Here is a 19104-nt window from a genome sequence, read left to right as displayed (position 1 = left end):
TGTAGCTTTTTAGCTGGGGAGGCTTCCTTCCAGACTGTCTTCTACAGGAACCTCTCAAATTCAAATCTGATCACATCATGCCATGACCTACAATGATTTTTACAGCTTTCATGGTAAACAGAAACTTCTTAGCTTAACACCTAAGCCCTTTAATGATTTGGTCTCTGTCTCTTTTTTTTAGATTCATCGCCTACCATTTGTCCAAATCATCCTAATGGCTAACATTTATTGAGCTGCCCTTTATGTGCCAGGCACTGTGCTAGGTGCTTGCTTTTCCTCTTGTTTAAACCTCTCAGTAATTTGGTGGTTTAAACAGATAAGGAGATTGAGGCATAGAGAGCTTAGGAAACTTGTCCAAAGTAAGTGGTAGAACCGGACTGTAACTCGTGTGTGACACTCAAGTTCAAGCCCTTAAGCGACATAGCAGTGTGCTCCAAAGTGTAGACCTGGAGCTCCCACATCACAATATCCCAGATACTTGCTAAAGTGCAGATTCCTGTGGTGTGATGATTCACCCCACTCCTTGGGGGTGAGTCCCTAAGCTCTGCATTTTAAATACACTCTCTAGGCAAGGGACAAGGCATAGTATCACTGTCCTGTGCTGTGTACCTTTAACCATAAGAAACTATTCCTCCAGCACACCACACTGTTCCATTCCTCCACACCTTTGCACAAGCTTTGCCTCTTACTGGAACATCTCTGCCTTCTCATCTTCATCTTTCAAGACTCAGCCCAAGTGGCCCCTCTTCTGGAAAGCGTTCTGTTATTCTTCACGCTGATTTTGAAGCCCCTCCTTGGTGCTTCCTGAGTGCAGCCCTCTATGGCATCACTTTCACATCTTATAACCACTGGCTCTTACTGTCCATCCCCTCACCAGGACACAAGCTCTTCTGCCTTCTTCATCTGTCCCCCCAGCACCTTGTACATCCCCTTGCCGTAGTATATGCTGGCTAAGTGTTCGTTAGATTCACTTCCAGCCTCCATCTTCCTGGTTCATCCCTTTCCAATAGGCCACTGTTGGTGAACACTGCATTTTAATTGCTGTTTCATTTAGGAACATGTTCAGCTGCAAATCACAGAAAGCCCAACTAATAGTGGCCTGAGCAATGAAGACGTTTCATCACCTCACGTGCCTGGAGCATGGCGGCGGGGAGGTTCCAATTTGAGCACAAGGGCTCTGTTCCCCCAACAGGGTTATAGGTTCTTTCTGCTCTGCCTCTTACATATGTTGCCTTTGTTGTATAAAATGAACAACTACATTTACTTGTTCGTTTAAAATGCATATAACATTAAATTTCCCTAACCAATTACAGGTTCTCCCTGCTACCCAAAAGTAGAGAGTTCCTGTGAAAACTTTCCTAAGCCAAAATGGCATAAAGCAAAGAAATGATTACCTTAGGACACATCTTGCTAAAGGATGCACAGAATAAATCGAGAAAAAGTACAGATGTTCACAGACAGTTCAAAACTGTGGTGGCGTGATGCTGAGATGCTGAGTGTAGTTCCAGGGGAAGGAGCTTGGCAGTGCCACTCCACTGCTCGGAATACACACTTCCTCTGTAACAGTTTGCTGCAAAAAAAACGCTGATCGCTCTTTTCACTTTTCACCTTTTCTGTTAAAGCAAAAATGCCCTTTGGATTTGTCTTGGTTAGCGAAAACAGGTACTATTGTAGGTCTTTTGTAAAAGTGAAGTGCGTAAAGCAAACTTTCGAAAAGTGGAGGACACTTGGAATCCAGTTTACAAGCTTAGGTAACGAAAAGATTGTAAACATTTGGAAATTTAATATACCTAATTTTCTTAAGAATTTCTAATGCCAAACCAGCAAATTTTTCTTCAGTACTCTTTACAAACTTAATAAATTCATGCAAAATTATATGGCTTTCAATGTAAAAAGCATCAGTCTGTAATCAATTATGTGTTTTAAATTGAAATCGCAAGGTGACAGTGAAAAATTCTCAAATATGCCAGATTCTCTTAAATCTTACAGAGGCTTGAAATAAAAAACACATCAGATTGTCCTGAGGCAAATGTAGTTTCCCATACTTCTACATAATCATATAACTGTATATCTTTTGTGGTGTAGGATGAAAAAGTTTGTATATTTTCCATCAAATTTCTCATTGGGAAAAATATAAATGGCAAATAAATCATAATTAAAGAAATATAAATAAAAGTAAAGTATCATTTTAAATATGTATGAGATCAGTTATACCCTAGAGAAACAGGCAGACTTACTATTAGGAGTGTGAATTATTATAAACCTTTTGGAGGAAAATTTGGCAATTTGGCCCAAATTTTAAATTATTTTTTTCTTTGAAAGAACAATTCCACATCTAAGAGTTAATCCTACAAAAGTACCTCCTTTCTGATCAATGATGTATGTATAAAGATGCTTACAACAGCATTGTTTGTAATAATGAAAAATTGGAAGCAACCTAAAAGCCCACTAAGAGTACACTGGTTAAATAAATGGAGCACATCATATAGTAGCAGCATTGAACGAGCTCCATGATTCAGCACCTGGAATGGATTCTGGCACATAGTGGACTCTCAATAAATATGGATGAATGAATTGATAAAGAGTCAAAAGTAACTTCTGTAGTGTTTGTTTTGTTCATTCATTCATTACTTCATTCATTCAGCTTCTGACTTCCCTAGCGGTCCAAGCGTGATTAAGACTCCACACTTCCAATGCAGGGGACGTGGGTTCGATCCCTGGTCAGGCAACTAAGATCCCACATGCCGTGCAGCCAAAAAATTTAAATTAAAAAAAAAAAAGTACATTCATTCAGCTTCATATTCTTTGGGAATGTGATGGTGAGCACAAACAGACCCAGGTACATCCACATCCCACCCCCCCAAAAAAAACACAGTGTTTTAGAAGAGATACTCATTAATTTTTACAAATTTCAAATAAGGGTAAGACTTAATATGAGTTATGCAGAATAAGGACACAGTGTTATCAACTTCTATGCTTGGATGATTTGAGCTAGTCTAGGAGATCTAAAGTGAATGAATGTATTTGTGAATTATATACAAATGTTAGTAAATGCATTGAAAAAGTTTTGGTTGAATCTATGCCAATTCCAGCAATGGTTATGGGTTGTAATGGGATTAGGTATGACTTAGATTCTACATAAGCCATCTCCGTATTATTTGGAATTTTTCTCATAATAAGCATGTATTGCTATTGTAATCAAAGCTATAAATGTATATGTATCTTAAATCCAAACGAATAGTTTTCACACCATGTTGGTGATTCTCAGTGTGTTGGGGGAAGAAGGTGAATTTACATTTTTGCTTGAGAGGAAAGAATAAAGTGGTAGAGCTAGAGTTGCTGTGGTGGGCAGAATTCTCAGATGGCCCCCAAGATTCCTGCCGCTAGTGCACATAGCTCCCAGTTATCCAGTCAGAAACTAATTTAGGCATTGCTGTCAAAGGATTTTTCAGATGTAATTAAAGTGTGTAATCAGATGACTTTATTTTTTTTTTTCTAATTGAATCTGTAGGTTTTTTGTTTATTTGTTTTGTTTTTTGGCCACACTGCACAGCTTGTGGGATCTTAATTCCCTGACCAGGGATCGAACCCAGGACCCCAGCATTGGAAGCTCAGAGTCCTAGCTACTGGACTACCAGGGAATTCCCTCAATTGACTTTAAATTAAGAAGATTATTGTAGGTGGGCCTGACCTAATCAGGTGAGCCCTTAAAAGAAGTCAGAGAGGTTCAAGCAGAAGAGACTGCTGTTGCTTTGAAGTAGCAAATATCCAAGAGTGATCTGCCTGGACCCGAGGGCGGCCAGCCTCTTGGTGCTGAGAGCAGTCCCCATAACAACCCACAAGAAAATGGGGACTTCAGAGCTACATCCACAAGAAACTGAATCCCACCAACAATCAGTGAACTTGGAAGAGGACCCCAGCCGTCAGATGAGATCACAGCCATGGCCAACACGATTTCAGCCTGACGAGATCCTGACCCATACCCAGACTCCTGACCCTTGGGAATTGTGAGATAATAAATTTGTGTTAAGTTGCTAAGTTTGTGATAACTTGTTACACAGCACTAGAAACCTATTCTAGCTAGTATTGGGAATCTTAATTGCTTAAAACCTGCATCCTAACATACTAGTCCTCAACCTGATACCTAGGAATTGAAAAAAAAGTTGAGAATTGCTCTACCACCTGATAAGGAACTAGGTAATGGAATAAAACTTGCCTCCAGTACAAATGCATCAACCCCATCTCACCCAGAAACTTTGTTTTCCCTCATCACTGCAAAGCAACTATGCAATTGCCTTTGAAACATTGACCTTTCCGGAAATATTTTTACCAGTCTTTCCCTTAGGGGTATAACCAATATAGTCATGGGCATTTTCTTTCTGTCTCTCAGCAATAGTTGTTGTTACGCTGTAGAACTTATGTGGAATATTCTTTGCATTAAGCTCCCCAGCAGGTTGACAGTCTTGAAACCTGGCAATTGTTCTCCAACTCACTGCATGTTAGAATCAGCTGGAGGACTTAAAATATTGATTCCCAGCCTCTTGCCCCAGACCTATTGAATCAAAATTTCTGGGGTCGGGCCAAGACATTAGCATTTTCAAAAATCTTGTACAGCCAAGATGGAAACTTACTGGAGCTTATAGTAGAACCTCTCCAATTTTAATTGCATGCAGGTTACCTGAGGGTCTCGTTAAAATGCAGATTCAGATTCAGCAGATCTGGGGTGGGGCTTGAGATGTTGCATTTCTAACTCCCCAGGGATGCCGATGCTGCTGGTCCGTGGGCAATGCTTCGACTAGCAAGGGTTTACGGGATTGCTTTTCCAGCCGTGTACCCCAATCTGGCAGCCTTAACTTCACGCCCATCCCCACGTCTGCCTGAGATGGCTCATCTTGCCTCTGTCTCTTTTATTCTGCCCCCCTATATGTAACATTATTCTCTTCTTTTTTTCTCCCCTCTCCTTCCTGTATGCAATTGGTGTCTTCCCTTAGCCACCCTCCTCATTTTCTTCCTCTTTTTATCCCTCGTAGTTATAATTTGGTGGGCAAGATCTAAATCTACCTTCTTGGGAAGAGTCTCAAACTCTTACATAAAGCCTGGAGTCTTTCATGCAAGAGAAGAATTATCTCTTACCCATTTTAAATAAACACCCTGTAATGGCCAATTGTTTTTTCATTTTTGAAAACCACCAACCAAAATAAAATTTAAGGATATTTTATTCAGAGGAAAGGGAATTATCCACAAGCTGTAATGAAGTATGGAATTGAGGGTTTTTCCCCCCCCCCACTCCCTTCAGAGTATGAAGCTGAGCTGCCTCCCTTTCCAGAAGGATATAAAGTCAAACAAGAAGCTGTGGTTACTGTGAGTATCACCTGGGCCCCAACCTAACTGAAAGGTTCTTACACGAAAACAGCACTGATGGCTGGTGAGCATCAGACAGTGTCATGAATCAGGGAGGGGGAAAGGAAAGGCACTGGAACCAGAACCAGAACCAGAACCGGGGCCAGTCATACCTCTGCTGCTAATGATGTGACTTAAAGGGCATCACACAACCACTTTGAGCCTCAGTTTCTGCATCTGTTAAATGGAGCAGATAATCCTTGACTAACTCACAGGGACTTTGTAGGGCTCAAATGAGATCCTAGATGAGGAAGGCCTTTGCAGTGGATTCAACATCATGTCCACGTTGGGGACAGTTTTGCAGATGGAGCAGATTTCTTTTTGCATAGCTGGGTGGGCTAAGACTGTACTAAGGAAGGAAAGAGGGCCAAGGACAAGGCAGCCAGGAAGGGAGGCCCTAAGGCAGTATGCTTGGAGTAAAATAGGGACTTAATGGAGTTTAAAATAAAAAGGTAAGGCTCTGAGAAATGAAGGGACTTGAGCAGGGTCACAGGGATGAGACAAAAACCTAAGTCACTAGACTTCAATATGTCACTGCAGCTGCCCCCATTAGAGATTCTGTGTCTAAGAACTTCCTTGGCCTGTGATTGTTCCTTTTTCATAGCATCCTGTTCTTGCTTTATGAATGCAATGCTTTTTCAAATTTCTCTGCAGATACTAATTACAGTTCTCTCCCCTGAATTATTTTTGCTTCTTCAGGGTCAGTTGTTCTTTATAGATCTTGATCTTTGTCTTTTATGCTGTTGATGTTCTTCATCTATGTAGAAAGTTTTGATTATTTATTCAAAATTTAAAATGCAAGCCTGAGTGGATATTTCTACATAGTTGGTATAGTTTTCTTCTACTGTCATACATGTTGGTTTGTTTTCTGGATGGGTCTCTTCCATGAATGGAAACACTGACTGGGAGCTCATGGGGAGTGATTGTCCACTGGAGGACTTTTCTTCAGGGTCAGCAGACAGGGACTCCCTATTTTGGGACTGGGCTGGGAGCCTTCAAATCAATGTTGAGGTTTTTTTTTTTCTCTTGGCTGCCAAAATGGCACCCTGAGTAGTTCTACTCCTTCCCAGGCTGTTTGTTTAATTTGTTTACAGAAGATTCATTGGAAAGGAGGGAGAGCAGGATATAAAAGGCTGCTGTGAATGCCAAAGGGGGCAGAAGCAGGAGGAGGGAGGATGGGGCAGCAGGCCACGGGGTCTCCAGCCAGATTTTCACTTAACCTCTTCTGTATATTGTTTCCTTTCTCATTCCCACACTGTGAGGAACTGAACCTCTGAAGCCCTTTGGAATTCTGGTGGGAACGTGGACTCTCGTCTTCTGGGGGCAGTTTCCTCCTGTGGATTCTGACCTGCCACTCCTCCTCTCATCTGACAACAGGCTTTATTCTGTTTCTTCTGTAAATTTATTTATTTATTTATTTTTGGCTGCATTGGGTCTTCGTTGCTGTGCCCAGGCTTTCTCTAGTTGCGGTGAGTGGTGTCTACTCTTTGCTGTGGTGCGCGGGCTTCTCATTGCAGTGGCTTCTCTTGTTGCAGAGGACGGGCTCTAGGCATGTGGGCTTCAGTAGTTGTGGCACGCGGGCTTCAGTAGTTGTGGCACACGGGCTCAGTAGTTGTGGCACATGGGCTCAGTAGTTGTGGCTGGCGGGCTCTAGAGCACAGGCTCAGTAGTTGTGGCTCATGGGCTTAGTTGATCCGTGGCATGTGGGATCTTCCTGGACCAGGGCTCGAACCCATGTCCCCTGCATTGGCAGGCGGATTCTTAACCACTGCGCCACCACAGAAGCCCTATTCTGTTTCTTTTGGAAATGTCTGGAGATCTCTCATCCATTGACAGCCCTCCCAGTCTTTGTTATGGGTTTATTTCTTGGTTGTCCTTTATAGGTGTCTTGGGAAAGAAGAGAAAGATTTGTGCTCAGTATGCCCCCTTGAACCTAAATTCTGACACAGACTTTTATTTTTGTTATATTATAAAAGAAAATACAATGATTTAAACTACATGAATTGATTTCCCTCCCCACCGCCACCCCAGGCGTCGCCATCAGAGGAAAGGGTTTTCTACGGCTTCAACATGGAACACCTTTACCCAGCTGCTCCTTTAGCTGTGGTCCCACAAGTGTACTGTCCTCAAGCTAAACAGGAAACAATCGACCCAGAAACATGTACGTAAGGAAGTGCGATCTCAGCTCTATAGTTCAGGACTTGTGACATTGCAAAACCATGGGGTGGGGACAGGGTGGACAGATAGACCTCAGGGAGACCACGTTAATAAGAAAGAATGTGTTCTTGTTTAATTTTTATTTTTAAGAGAAGTAGCCTTTATTCTATTGATGTATCATTTATTTTAATTTCTGAATTTATTTTTTTATACAGCAGGTTCCTATTAGTTATCTATTTTATACATACTAGTGTATATATGTCAATCCCAATCTCCCACTTCATCCCACCCGCCCTCCCGCTTTCCCCCCTCGGGGTCCACTGATGTATCTTTAAGGTTGAAAAGGAAGAAAGACACTTAAGTTCTTAAGTACTTAAGTTCTACATTACATACAAAGGGGGAAAATGTAAAGAGTAAAAGAAAATATCATGCTGTCTTGCTTTGTGTGTGGAAGCCAGAGATGCAGGCGTCCTCGTCTTCCTCCCAGAGTCCCTGTTCCTCGCCCTCTCTGGTGCCAGGCCCTCTCCCACTGGTTTGTTCTGTTCCCTCCGCTAGTGGGCTTTAGGCTTTGGTAACCACTATTACTGTGCCCTTAGGTCCTTGTACCCCCGCCCCGTTCCCCTCTGACCTCAGTTCCTACCACACTCCCCTTGCGTATTTCCCTGCAGCTACACCGGCCTCCTGGCTGTGCCTGTGGCCCTGGCCCCGTGTGGGACCCCGTCTACAGCCCCACCAGACTACAGAGGCTCAGAGGGATATTTTAAATTTCGTCGGTAATCAGCCCAACTCAGCAGTCTAGAGTAAAATATAACATTTATGGTCATGTTGATTAATGGAGAACACCTTTTTTTGTTCAGAAGCAAATGTTTCTCCCAAATAAACTTGAGCCATTTTGGATTTTTGGTGGGAATTTTTTGTTTGTTTTAGGTTCCCCCAAAGAATATTTGGAAACATTCATCTTTCCAGTTCTGCTTCCCGGAATGGCTAGCCTGCTTCACCAAGCAAAGAAAGAAAAATGTTTTGAGGTCAGTTGTTTTGTTTCTTTATTTCTAAATGCTCAATAATGCATTTTTATCAGGTGGTAGCTCATTATCTTAGTACCATCAAGTGGCTGTTTTCAAAATGATCCCTTTGGGAGGGAAAGCCTTGTTTCAGTTACTTATCCGACTCCGGCCGGGACATCTAGTTGTGCACACACATGCACTGCCATCTGTCTGGCCGCCTGGCTCTGGGGAGGTTTTCTGCCTCGCTTGGCCTCCCTGCCTGCCCTTCTTCTGGGCAATTGGCATCTGCCAGGTTTCTTGGGTCTTCCTGCTCCCGTTATGACATGCACAGATTATAGCTCTCCTGCCCTCTTATCCAGCTCCGGATTGACCATCCTACCTTGGGCCTCTCCCGACTCCACTTCATGCCAAATGCCACGAATGTACTTGCTTTAGGAGAGGCCTGGCCCATGGTGAGTGCTCGGTGACTGGTCATTATCAAACTGCAACTAGTCATCTGTATGAATCAAGTTCCAGTCCTGGCGCGCCGCCATGTAAATACCCCAGAGGCTCCCTCTTTTCTGCAGTTGGCAGTATACGTCAAGTGTGTGTCTTCCCTGCACAGTACTAGAATTTTGGATGACCTATATGCAGAGAGTAAAATAGCAACAGCATTTCACGTTGACCAAGTGCTTGCTCTGCTGGGTGCTTTGCTTAGGGCTTTATCATCACTCCCAACAGTTCTGTGAGGTTCCTCTTGATTCATATGGTCTGCATTCTGCAGATGAGACAACGGCTGAAGGGATAGATTCAGAAAGGTGATCAAGGGTGAATGGCAGAGCTAGGATTCAAATCCAAATTAAATGATTCAAAATGATATTTTAAAAAGTTGGCTGTAACTACAGTGCAAACTCCAATTTGTTTGACCCATGTCTTTAAAGCATTCACAGATAATGGTGTCACCTGCTTGGTTGCCCTTCAGCACAGGACCTCTCTGTGAGAATAGGATACTGTCCTGATGCTTTTATATACCGAAGAGACAACGTTTTCACGTGCTCTAGCAAACACTCAACTTTCCTTTAGCGCTGCCTTGACATTATACTGACCCTCCTGTCTCTTAGTCACCCCACTTTATACCTCCCCCTAATTCACTGCCACTGGTCCATTCAGCATAACATTCCTTCTGACAGGCCTCACCGTGACAGTTATGTCTTTAGTAGAAGCAGAAACGAATTATGAGACGTTGATCTGAAACCAGGCAGCACGCTTGTGAAGGAGGTGTTTAGGGTACACTGCTGGGCCATGGTACACTGTTTAAGAACCATGGATCCACATAAGGGAGCCCGAGACCCCTCAGCCTGGCTTTCACGGCCCTCTGCAGTCTTTTCCCTCCTTCCTTAGAAGGACATCTCTCTCTGTTCTCCTTCCTGGGTGATACCCTCCAGCAGATAGAACCACTTGGAGGTCCCTGTACCTGCCCCACACTTCATGGCTTCTGTGCATATGTTCCTTCATTTTTTTTTTTTTTTTTAAGAAAAAAATCCTTGAGTTCTTCTTCTCTGCATATTTAAGTTCTATTTGTTTTTTCAAACTCAGCTCTGTGGCTTCTCTTTCAGGCCTACTGTTCCCAAACTGGAAGCAATTGAACCCAGCCCTCAGATTTCAGAGTATTTCATCTATTTCTCTTCTAGTGGAAAATTAAGACATCCTTAATTAAGACATTCTTGACCCACAAATACACTTCATTTTATACATGTCTGTCTCCCCCAGTATTTTAAGTTCCTTGAGGACAGATTCTCTGATTTATTTTTGTATCTCTATTCAGTGCCTAGTATATCCTACCCAGTACCTAGCCCCTGGTGAATACATAGTTGGCCGTCAATAAATGAGTGCACAGTTGGACGTCAGGGGAGCACCTCTACTACTATGTCGTCGACCAAAACCCAGCTTTCTTCTATCTGGGAAGGCTGTTCTCTTGGGCTCATCCCTGGAGGGATGCCATGAAGCGGGGTGAGAGACGAAGACATCCATATATTTCGTGAGTTAGTCAGTGTAAGAGAGCAGTGGGTGGCAAATTCCACTGCCTAACCCTCCTTATATATTAATTATGCAATTAACTAGTAAATTGGGCTTTGGTTTATGGCATATTGATTGACTCCATCTCTGGAGTCAGGGTTACCTGGTTTTGACATCTCCCTCCACCCCAGCTGGCTGTACAGCCTTGGGCAAGTTATCTCATCTTTCTGAGCCAACATCTTTTCCTTATGTGTAAAATGAAGATGATCATAGCACCTGCTCATCGTGTTACTGAACCAGGGACTGAACCAGGGTCATTTGCCTGATGCACAGCAAGCCAAATACTAAGACACTGAGGTTTGCAGCAGAGAAGGGGTTTATTCACCAGGCAGCCAAGTGAGGAGGAGATGGGATAACAAGTCTCAGGTTCACATTCCCGAAGGCAAGGGGCTTGGGATATTTATGGGTGAAGAGTATACCGTCAGAGGTCCAGGGGAAGGTGATTGGAGGCAGGAAAAGGGTGAGGTAATCACTGCACTGCACAAGTATATCTGAATTACATGCTTCTTTCTTCATGGGATGCATGTTCAGAAAATAGAGGTGCTAGCATGAACTGAGGGTGGAGTTTTTGGCTCTCTGACGTCACAAGGTCATTCATGGGACAACTGTGTAGGCCCAGTTTTAGGGTCGGTGGTCCCAACCAGTTGTAGCCTGCTTGAACTGGACAAGAGCTGACTCCAAGTTTCTGAAAAACAGCTTAAGCCACCGTTACTATAGCAACCCATACGTCAGTCAGAGGTGTTATCTATAGGAGGCGGTTACGGAGTCTTGTGATGTATTATCTAGGCTACATGAAGCTTGGAGGGTATGCAATTTGCAAAAATAATTAAGGCATCCTTGATCAGTGAAAGCAGGTTATAAGCACAGGGACTTTTAACAAGCAGTTCCCTTATCTGCTCAAGACAAGCTCAAGAATTTCTGTTAGCCACTGGTTTAGGTTAACCCTATGGGGCACAGTTTCAATGGGATTATCATGCTGATGAAATGAGGTGGCCCATACAAAGTACTTAGGGCAGTCCCTGGAATGTAGGAAGAACTCAGTAAATGTTAACTTATTATTATTATTATTTTTTGTTAACTTACTATTGATTATTAGTATTACTGGGCTGCAGGTTCTCCCCAGGTAGGGTGGGTTACACCCATTACCTGAGTGGGCTTGCTCTTGTTCCTTGGCTACACAGAGGCCTTATTCAGCACTTGGTCCCAGCTCCCCCAGACATCTGATTACACAAGGGCTTCATGAAGAAGGTTTCTTTTGCTGATACTTTTATAGGGAGGTGGGAAGAGGGCTTTGTTGGCATCTAGCAAGCAATACTTCATTACTCCTCTCTAGAACCATGTCTGTCCTCTCCAGGCACCTCCTCCCACACAGCCTCTCCAGACCCCTTTTGGGTCCTGAACAATTCAGCTCTGGCTCTCAGCCTGCATAGCCCACTCAGCAAAGAAAAGTGCAGCATTCGGCTTACCCTTCGTTCCTCAAAATGCAATTCAACCGCTATCCATAGCTTTTGGTGGGTGGGAGTGGTGGTAGGGGGCTTCACACCTCTCACCCCAACAGAGACAGAATTGCAAGGTTTTCTTCATATTGCTCTGGCAGAAATTCTTAGTTTTGAGACACAGGCCTGGTGAATTCAAATCTGGGGAACCTTAATCCTGCTATATTCTCCTGACATTCTGGTACAGCCCAGTTGTCCAGATTGAACCAGAAAAAACCACAATGATCAGATCCCCATTTTCATTAACATGAGAAGCTGCTCTGCTGAAGGGGACTATAAACAGAAAAAGCTGGTAAAATGAATGCCAGCAATTCAGGTACTGACTGTCCATCCAGGTCATGGTGGTCCCCTCACTTGTGGTTTGACTGCTGCTATCATAATAGTTAGTGATCGTATTAATGGTCAGAGAAGCTATCTCACTTGTTAGTTGTCTACTGTGTGTCACCACTGGTCAAATTGCTTTATACTCATCATCACATTTCACCCTTACAATCAACCTCTAAGCCAGATCCCCTATTCCATCAACCCCTTTTTACAGAGGAGGTCCCTGGAACTCAGAGAAGTCGAGCATTACCTAAGATCACCCAGCTAGTGAGCAATGGAGCAGGTCTTCAACCAAGGTCCAGATGCTCCGAGAGCCTGTGCTTTCATCCCTCTCAAAAAATGGGGCTTGGAGGCTGTCCTCTAAATAGCTCCAGGAAATACAAATTTTTTAAATTTGTAGTTCTCTTCTGGAGAACAGATTGCTACTTGCCTTAAGTTATAAAATCTAAACTGCTTCTATTCTTGTGTATTTTTCATTTGCTCATTTGGCTTCCCCTGACGACTTAATTCTTGTCTCCCATTTGTAACTGAGCTTCCCCTCCTCTGTGTGGTGTTAAACAGGGCAAGGTGTGGCCGTATGGAATGGTAGTGAGGCTGGGGGCCAGAGAGCAGAGCCCTTGGCCTGACCCTGTATGTGTCAGATGGCCTTGCCTCTCTGGCTTCAGGTCCTGCTGCTAAATGAGAGAGACCAGCCAATCCTGCAAGTCATATTTCAAGGATCTTTCTTTTTAATCCTGGCCAAAGTATATTCAGTGTACCCTGCCTTTTATTAGCTTGATCAAAGGATGGAACGCAGTGATTAAACAATGAAATAAATGAGCACAATGGAATAACCTTTGTTTGGATATGTGTGAGAATATCTGCAAACATATTAAGCCACCCAAGTTCAGTTCCTTTCAACAAACATTTATTAAGCCCTACTATGTGCTGATCATGGGGCCAGGCCCTGGGGACCCAGAGAGGACAAATCTGGCCCTGTCCTCAAGGAAACCACAGATGAGTAGCAAAGCCCTCGGTAGCTGAAGGATAAAGGTAGCTTTTATTTTCTTCCCCTTTGTTCTCTTTTGCTTCTCCAAAAGAAGAATGAATATGGAGAAACAGCGAGTGTGGATCTGGTGCTAGACATTCACTTCTAGACCTTAAGGCAGTTATATTCACTTGTGCAGCCTTTATTCTAATTTATTCAACTGTTATTCTTCTAATTTATACAAAAATCAGCTAAAAGGACAGTAATTAAGATTTTACATTGAGGGTTGCATGTCTAATTTTTGCCCATAAATAATTTTGTAACGAGGGGGCTAGAAACAGTTTCCAGCCTCCAGGCAATGATAAAACGCTTTTGAAGAATCAGAGAAATTTCTATTTGTATTAGAGAGTAATGAGGCATCCTTGTGCCAATTCATACTTCATCTTTGACATCCCATGGATGAGCTGCCACTGGGACTAAATGAAAACAGATGAAACTTCAAATGCTGCAGGTGCTTGAATGGAGTATTAGACTTTCAATGCTATAATGAATGATCAAAGGATGTAAAAAAAGTGGGTTCCTAAAACTGATAACTTGCAAGAATTGATAAACTTTACAGGCAGCTAGACACCTAGTGTGACCACTTCCTTGCAGTGTGACCCTATGTAATCTGTGAGTAATCCTCAACTACTAAAGGGATGACAGAGGTGCTCTCGTTACCAGGAGGATGACTCACTGAAGGGTGCTCACAAGCACCATTGAATGTTACCTTCCTGCCCCACCTTCTCTTCAGTCTTTACCTGGAAGTTCAGTATTTGAATGCTTCAAATAGGCAAGATGGGTGAATTATCATTACTTCTTTCATTCCCTGATTCAGGATTTTAGGATTTCTTAATTAAATTTGATTCCCTCCCCACCTCCCCCCTGCCCCCGACATCACGAGGTCTTTTGTGGGTTATTTTTGCTGGCTTAAAAATTACATTATTGCCATCTCAACATTTGTCAGACCCAAGTGGAGCTCCTCTTATCCAGATCTGCACAACAGATTTGCATTTTCTTGATTCAGCTCTTCCTCACATCTTGTCATCGGGAATAGATGCTTAAACTGAATGATAACCAGCCTCCAGCCAAAATTACATAACGGGAGCATTCTTATCTGTCACCCACAATTGAATCTGCATCCAAATGGCTCTTGAACAGCAGCATAATTCATTGTCAATTAGGGCCATTCAAATTATATCTTGAAACAGCATTTATATTAGGTCACTTAAGAATAATTGCTGATTTGTATTTTGCCCTTAAAATGCTGACTTCTAGTTATTTTTTCGTGCTTTCCTCATTTTCTGTTTTGTCCTGTGATATTGTTCCAGCAATACCTGGAACATAGTAGGGACCCACTAATAGTTGTGGGATGAATAAATGAATATGATTCTGCAAAAGTCAGAGCCTACTTTTAAGATCATAATTAAGTTACAGGAGCACATAGCTGTTACATGCAAGAGGTCATTTACTAACTGTACCTGCACTGTCTGGATTTATTACTTCCAGAGGTAGGTAGACCATGGGGAGGCTGTCCAGATCTGTCGGGTCCCCTGGAACTAGAGCTGAGGAAGGAACAAATCGTCTAAAATTGAAGGAGCCTCACAGCCAGTGGAGAGCCAGAGAGTTGAAAAAGAGCCTGGAATTCAAGAATAGTAGTTTCTAGCACATTGAGAGCCCGTACTTTGTGCCAGACACTGTTCTAAGCACTTCAGCTGCGGAAACTCATTTAACGCTCCCAACAGTCCTCTGACGTGGGTTCTATTCTTGCTGTCTTACAGATGAGGGCCGTGCGGCACCAGGGTTAATCAACAAGCCAAGTACATAACTAGTGAGTGGCAGAGCCAAGAGTCAAACGAGCAGCCTGTTTCCTGAGTCTAGGAATTTGACCACTGGACCATGCTGACGGCAGGTCTAATGGCTTTCAAAAGCAGAGGCTAGATTTGGATAGGAAAGATGTTCTGGGGACTTCCCTGGTGGTCCAGTGGCAAAATCTCTGTACTCCCAATGCAGGGGACCCAGGTTTGATCCCTGATCAGGGAACAAGATCCTGCATGATGCAACTTAAGATCCCACATGCCACAACTAAGACCTGGCGCAGCCAAATGAATAAATAAATATTAAAAAAAAAAAAAGAAATGATCTGGAGGAACTAGAGAAGAGGCTAAGATGCTAGGCAGGCCTGGGGCAGACACCTCGTGGGGCAGAGCCTTTCATTAGATTGTCCTGTGAGCACCAGGACACCTCAAGGAAAACCAGAGAGAGAGGCGACACCTAATGACTAGGCCATAAAGCATTTGGTCAATTACTCATACACCTGGTGTGTGTGTGGTTGTGTGTGTGTGTACGTGAATGAGGAGGTCTACGGTACATGGTCCAGTGGTTCAGAACCTGGCCTATGGAATCAGACAGACTCTGCCTGGGACAGAGTGTGCAAGCTTGATGATTTTGATTTCAATTCATAATAACCCAATTTTGTTTATATGCCATTTTAGATATGAATTAGACTGATGAATTTCATAACCAAATAGTTGGCTTGTCATTAGATATTTAAATCTTTCAAATGCTCAGAATAAAATTCAGATTATTTAATAACCAGATATTTCTCTATTCCTTAATTTTTAGAGAATACAATTAGAGGACTAAACCATAAATATATGATTTCCATGAGTTATGTCAGCCTTAGAAGTAAATGAAGACCCTGCTCATTTCATGATATGAATTCAGCAAGTGAAATAGATTTCTTTAATCCTTTCCCAGATGGTTGTTTTCAACTATGTGTAAAAAGGTCATAGAGAAAATTTAAGTGGCATCTGTAGGGCATTACACTGACCACCTATAAATAAAGTCGATGAGCCTCAGTTTTGCTGTGAAATTAGCTGGGTGCTAGCAGTGGTTTATATGTTGTTAAACAACTATACTCTGGGAAAGGTAATGACTGGAAATGGTTAGTTTGTACAAATAGCTGGTAGAAGCATATCTGTGGGCCGATAATAGATGTCGTACAGGCATTTCCCGAATGTAGATAATAGTATCCAAATTGTTAGCCAATAAATGAAAAACCACATGAAAGTTGGGGGAGAGATGACACTTTTGGAGCCTTTGCTCTCCTATATTATATTTCAGTATTTCAGTAGTATTTGAAAATTTTAAAATAATAATGAATTATTTTTGTAATCAGAAAAAATAGAAGTTATAAATAAATGATAATTTCCAACCCATCTATTTGACCTTGCTGCCCTGTCTAGGTGATTTTCTTTGTCTCCTTCATGGTCACTGGCACACTGTGTAAACCACCTCATCTCCAACTTTTTACCATTCATTCTCTTTAATGTGTGACCCTCTAGCACCGACAATGCTCTGGTTCAACTCTTTTCAAGTTTCCTTAATGACCCAGTACCGCCAAATTCAGTGGCCTCTTCCAGGGACAAAGCAGAAAGGTGGCCAACAGAGCAGGAGCGGAGTGAGCGAACGAGATGGGAGGTGAGGCCAGCAAGGTAGCTCTGCGGCAGCTGTATCGTATAGGCCAGTGAGGAGTGTGGGTTTTATTTTAAGAGCAATGGGAAATCATCAGAGCGATGGCTCTCAACCCTGTTGGGCCCACTCTCCCCTTGTCATCATATATTATAGTGCCTTTCTTAACTATCCTGAAATGAAAGGCTTAGTCCTAGTACCTATTTGTCAGTTACTTGATTGATGTATTGTTGACAGTAAACTACCTGAAAACTTCATGGCTGAAAGAAACAATGGTTTATTATTTCTTTCTGCCAGTGAGACTTGGCGGTTCTTCTGTCAGTCTCACCTCGACTCACCCATGTGGCTGCTTTCAGCTGGTGTCGAGGCTGCACCAGGAGGTCCAGGCTGCCCTCACTCACCTGTCCAGGGCCTCAGTGCTGGCTCTTGGCTCTTCAGCTCCTCTCTGCCTGGCTCTCGTCCTCCAGCAGACCAGACCAGCTCTTTCACAGCCTGCTGTTTTCAGGGCAGCTTTCCAAAAGGCCGAAGGCAGAAGTGTAGGGCCGGAGCTCTGGAACTCCAGCATCACTTCCATTGCATTGCATTGCTCAAAACAGCTCATAAGGCCAGCAAGTCAACAAAGCAACTCAGCAGTGAGCAAGAAATGGACCCCATGTAGAAGTAGTAGCAGAGTCGCCTTGCTCAGGGGCATAATGGCCCCACCATTAGGGGCCACTGGCATCGGAATCTATCCATACGATAATTTCAGATACATGTATATAGTGGCCATTTATATTATAGTGGGCTATAATATAAATGAGAAAGAAAATGAAAATCATTTGTAATATAGGTAACATGTATTTCCTTTTCCAAAGCTCAAATAAAACTACACTAGAAGATATTATGAGGCAGTCACTTGCTTGCACCTATGCATAGACTCACAATGAACACAGCAGCTACAAAAGGCAGAGTCACATGTGTTATATCAGTCACTCAAATCATGTAAGTGATATTGTCCTTGGTGATATGATTTTCTGAAATGGTGAGAAACTGAGGTTCTGAATAAAACCCGGTACAATTTTCTCTTAATATACATGATAGTCGCTCTTCTGGAAAAATCAATGTATATTAAAACCATGCAGAAAGACTTTGTGTTTATATATTAAATGGAGCTAAGTTTTAGATTCAGATCATTGTAAACAGTTTTTTACCTAATAAACATCCAGTGAGATATTTGAAAATATTTAGGCTTCAGGCAAGTTTTTGTTTTGTTTTGTTTTGTTTTGATTTACACAGGACTCATAATCGCAGGGCATAGAATATCTCTGGTTCAGAAGTCTAAATTGGGTCTGTAGGACTGTGTTCCTTCTGGAGGACCTAGGGGAGGATCTATCTATTTGCCTTTTTCCGTTTCTAGAGGCTGAACATTCCTAGGCTCATAGCCCTCGTCTGTCTTCAAAGCTAGCGATAGTATCACTGACCTCTGCTCCCATCATCACATCTTCTTGTCTGACTCTTACCCTCCTTCCTCCCTTATAAGAACTATTGTGATTACATTGGTCCCACCTGGATAAGCTTCCCATCTCATGATCCTTAATTTAATCACACCTGCAAAGTTCTTTTGCTGTGTAAGGTAACATTCACAACTTTGGGGGGTTAGGACCTGGACGTCTTTGTGGGGTAATTATTCAACCTACTGCACCCAGCACATCAGCACTGTTTATTTTAAGGGAAAAACATTCAAAGGGCTGCAGGGCCAAGTAGATAATGAAACAGGCATGGAATAACAATAAAGAGACACCAGGGAGTGGTTGGGACTTGGGGCCACCACAGAAGCTCACACACTATAGGGGCAGCTGCTACGTTTCTCATTTCCTACTGATCGTCACCATGCAGAACATGGGCTCAGTGTGGCCATATCTCCTGAGTTTTCAATAGAAGCCCCCAATTCAGATTTTACCATGAACTGTCCTGATTAATTTTTAAAATACTGTTGAAAGTTAATTTTCTTTCTTTCTTTTTTTAAAAAATTTATTTATTTTGGGCTTCCCTGGTGGCACAGTGGTTAAGAATCTGCCTGCCAGTACAGGGGACACGGGTTCGAGCCCTGGCCCGGGAAGATCCCACATGCTGCAGAGCAACTAAGCCCATGCGCCACAACTACTGAGCCTGCGCTCTAGACCCCGCGAGCCACAACTACTGAGGCCTC

At 42.8% G+C, this 19104-nt stretch overlaps 1 protein-coding gene across 1 annotated transcript in view; it reads left to right on the top strand.

Moving 5' to 3' along the window:
• The window catches only part of IQCK (IQ motif containing K), a 43674-nt gene that overhangs the window by 4417 nt on the left and 20153 nt on the right, over window positions 1-19104 (top strand). Inside the window, exons 2-4 of the mRNA XM_007466922.1 lie at window positions 5297-5361; window positions 7432-7561; window positions 8485-8582. Coding sequence (XP_007466984.1) covers window positions 5297-5361; window positions 7432-7561; window positions 8485-8582 — 293 coding nt within the window. The remainder of the gene's footprint in view (window positions 1-5296; window positions 5362-7431; window positions 7562-8484; window positions 8583-19104) is intronic.

The sequence above is a fragment of the Lipotes vexillifer genome, unplaced genomic scaffold (assembly GCF_000442215.2).
Source record: "Lipotes vexillifer unplaced genomic scaffold, Lipotes_vexillifer_v1.1 scaffold232, whole genome shotgun sequence".
In the NCBI taxonomy this organism is placed as follows: Eukaryota; Metazoa; Chordata; class Mammalia; order Artiodactyla; family Lipotidae; genus Lipotes; species Lipotes vexillifer.
The sequence above is the reverse complement of the archived record's forward strand: the minus strand, read 5'-3'. Positions and strand labels throughout refer to the sequence as shown.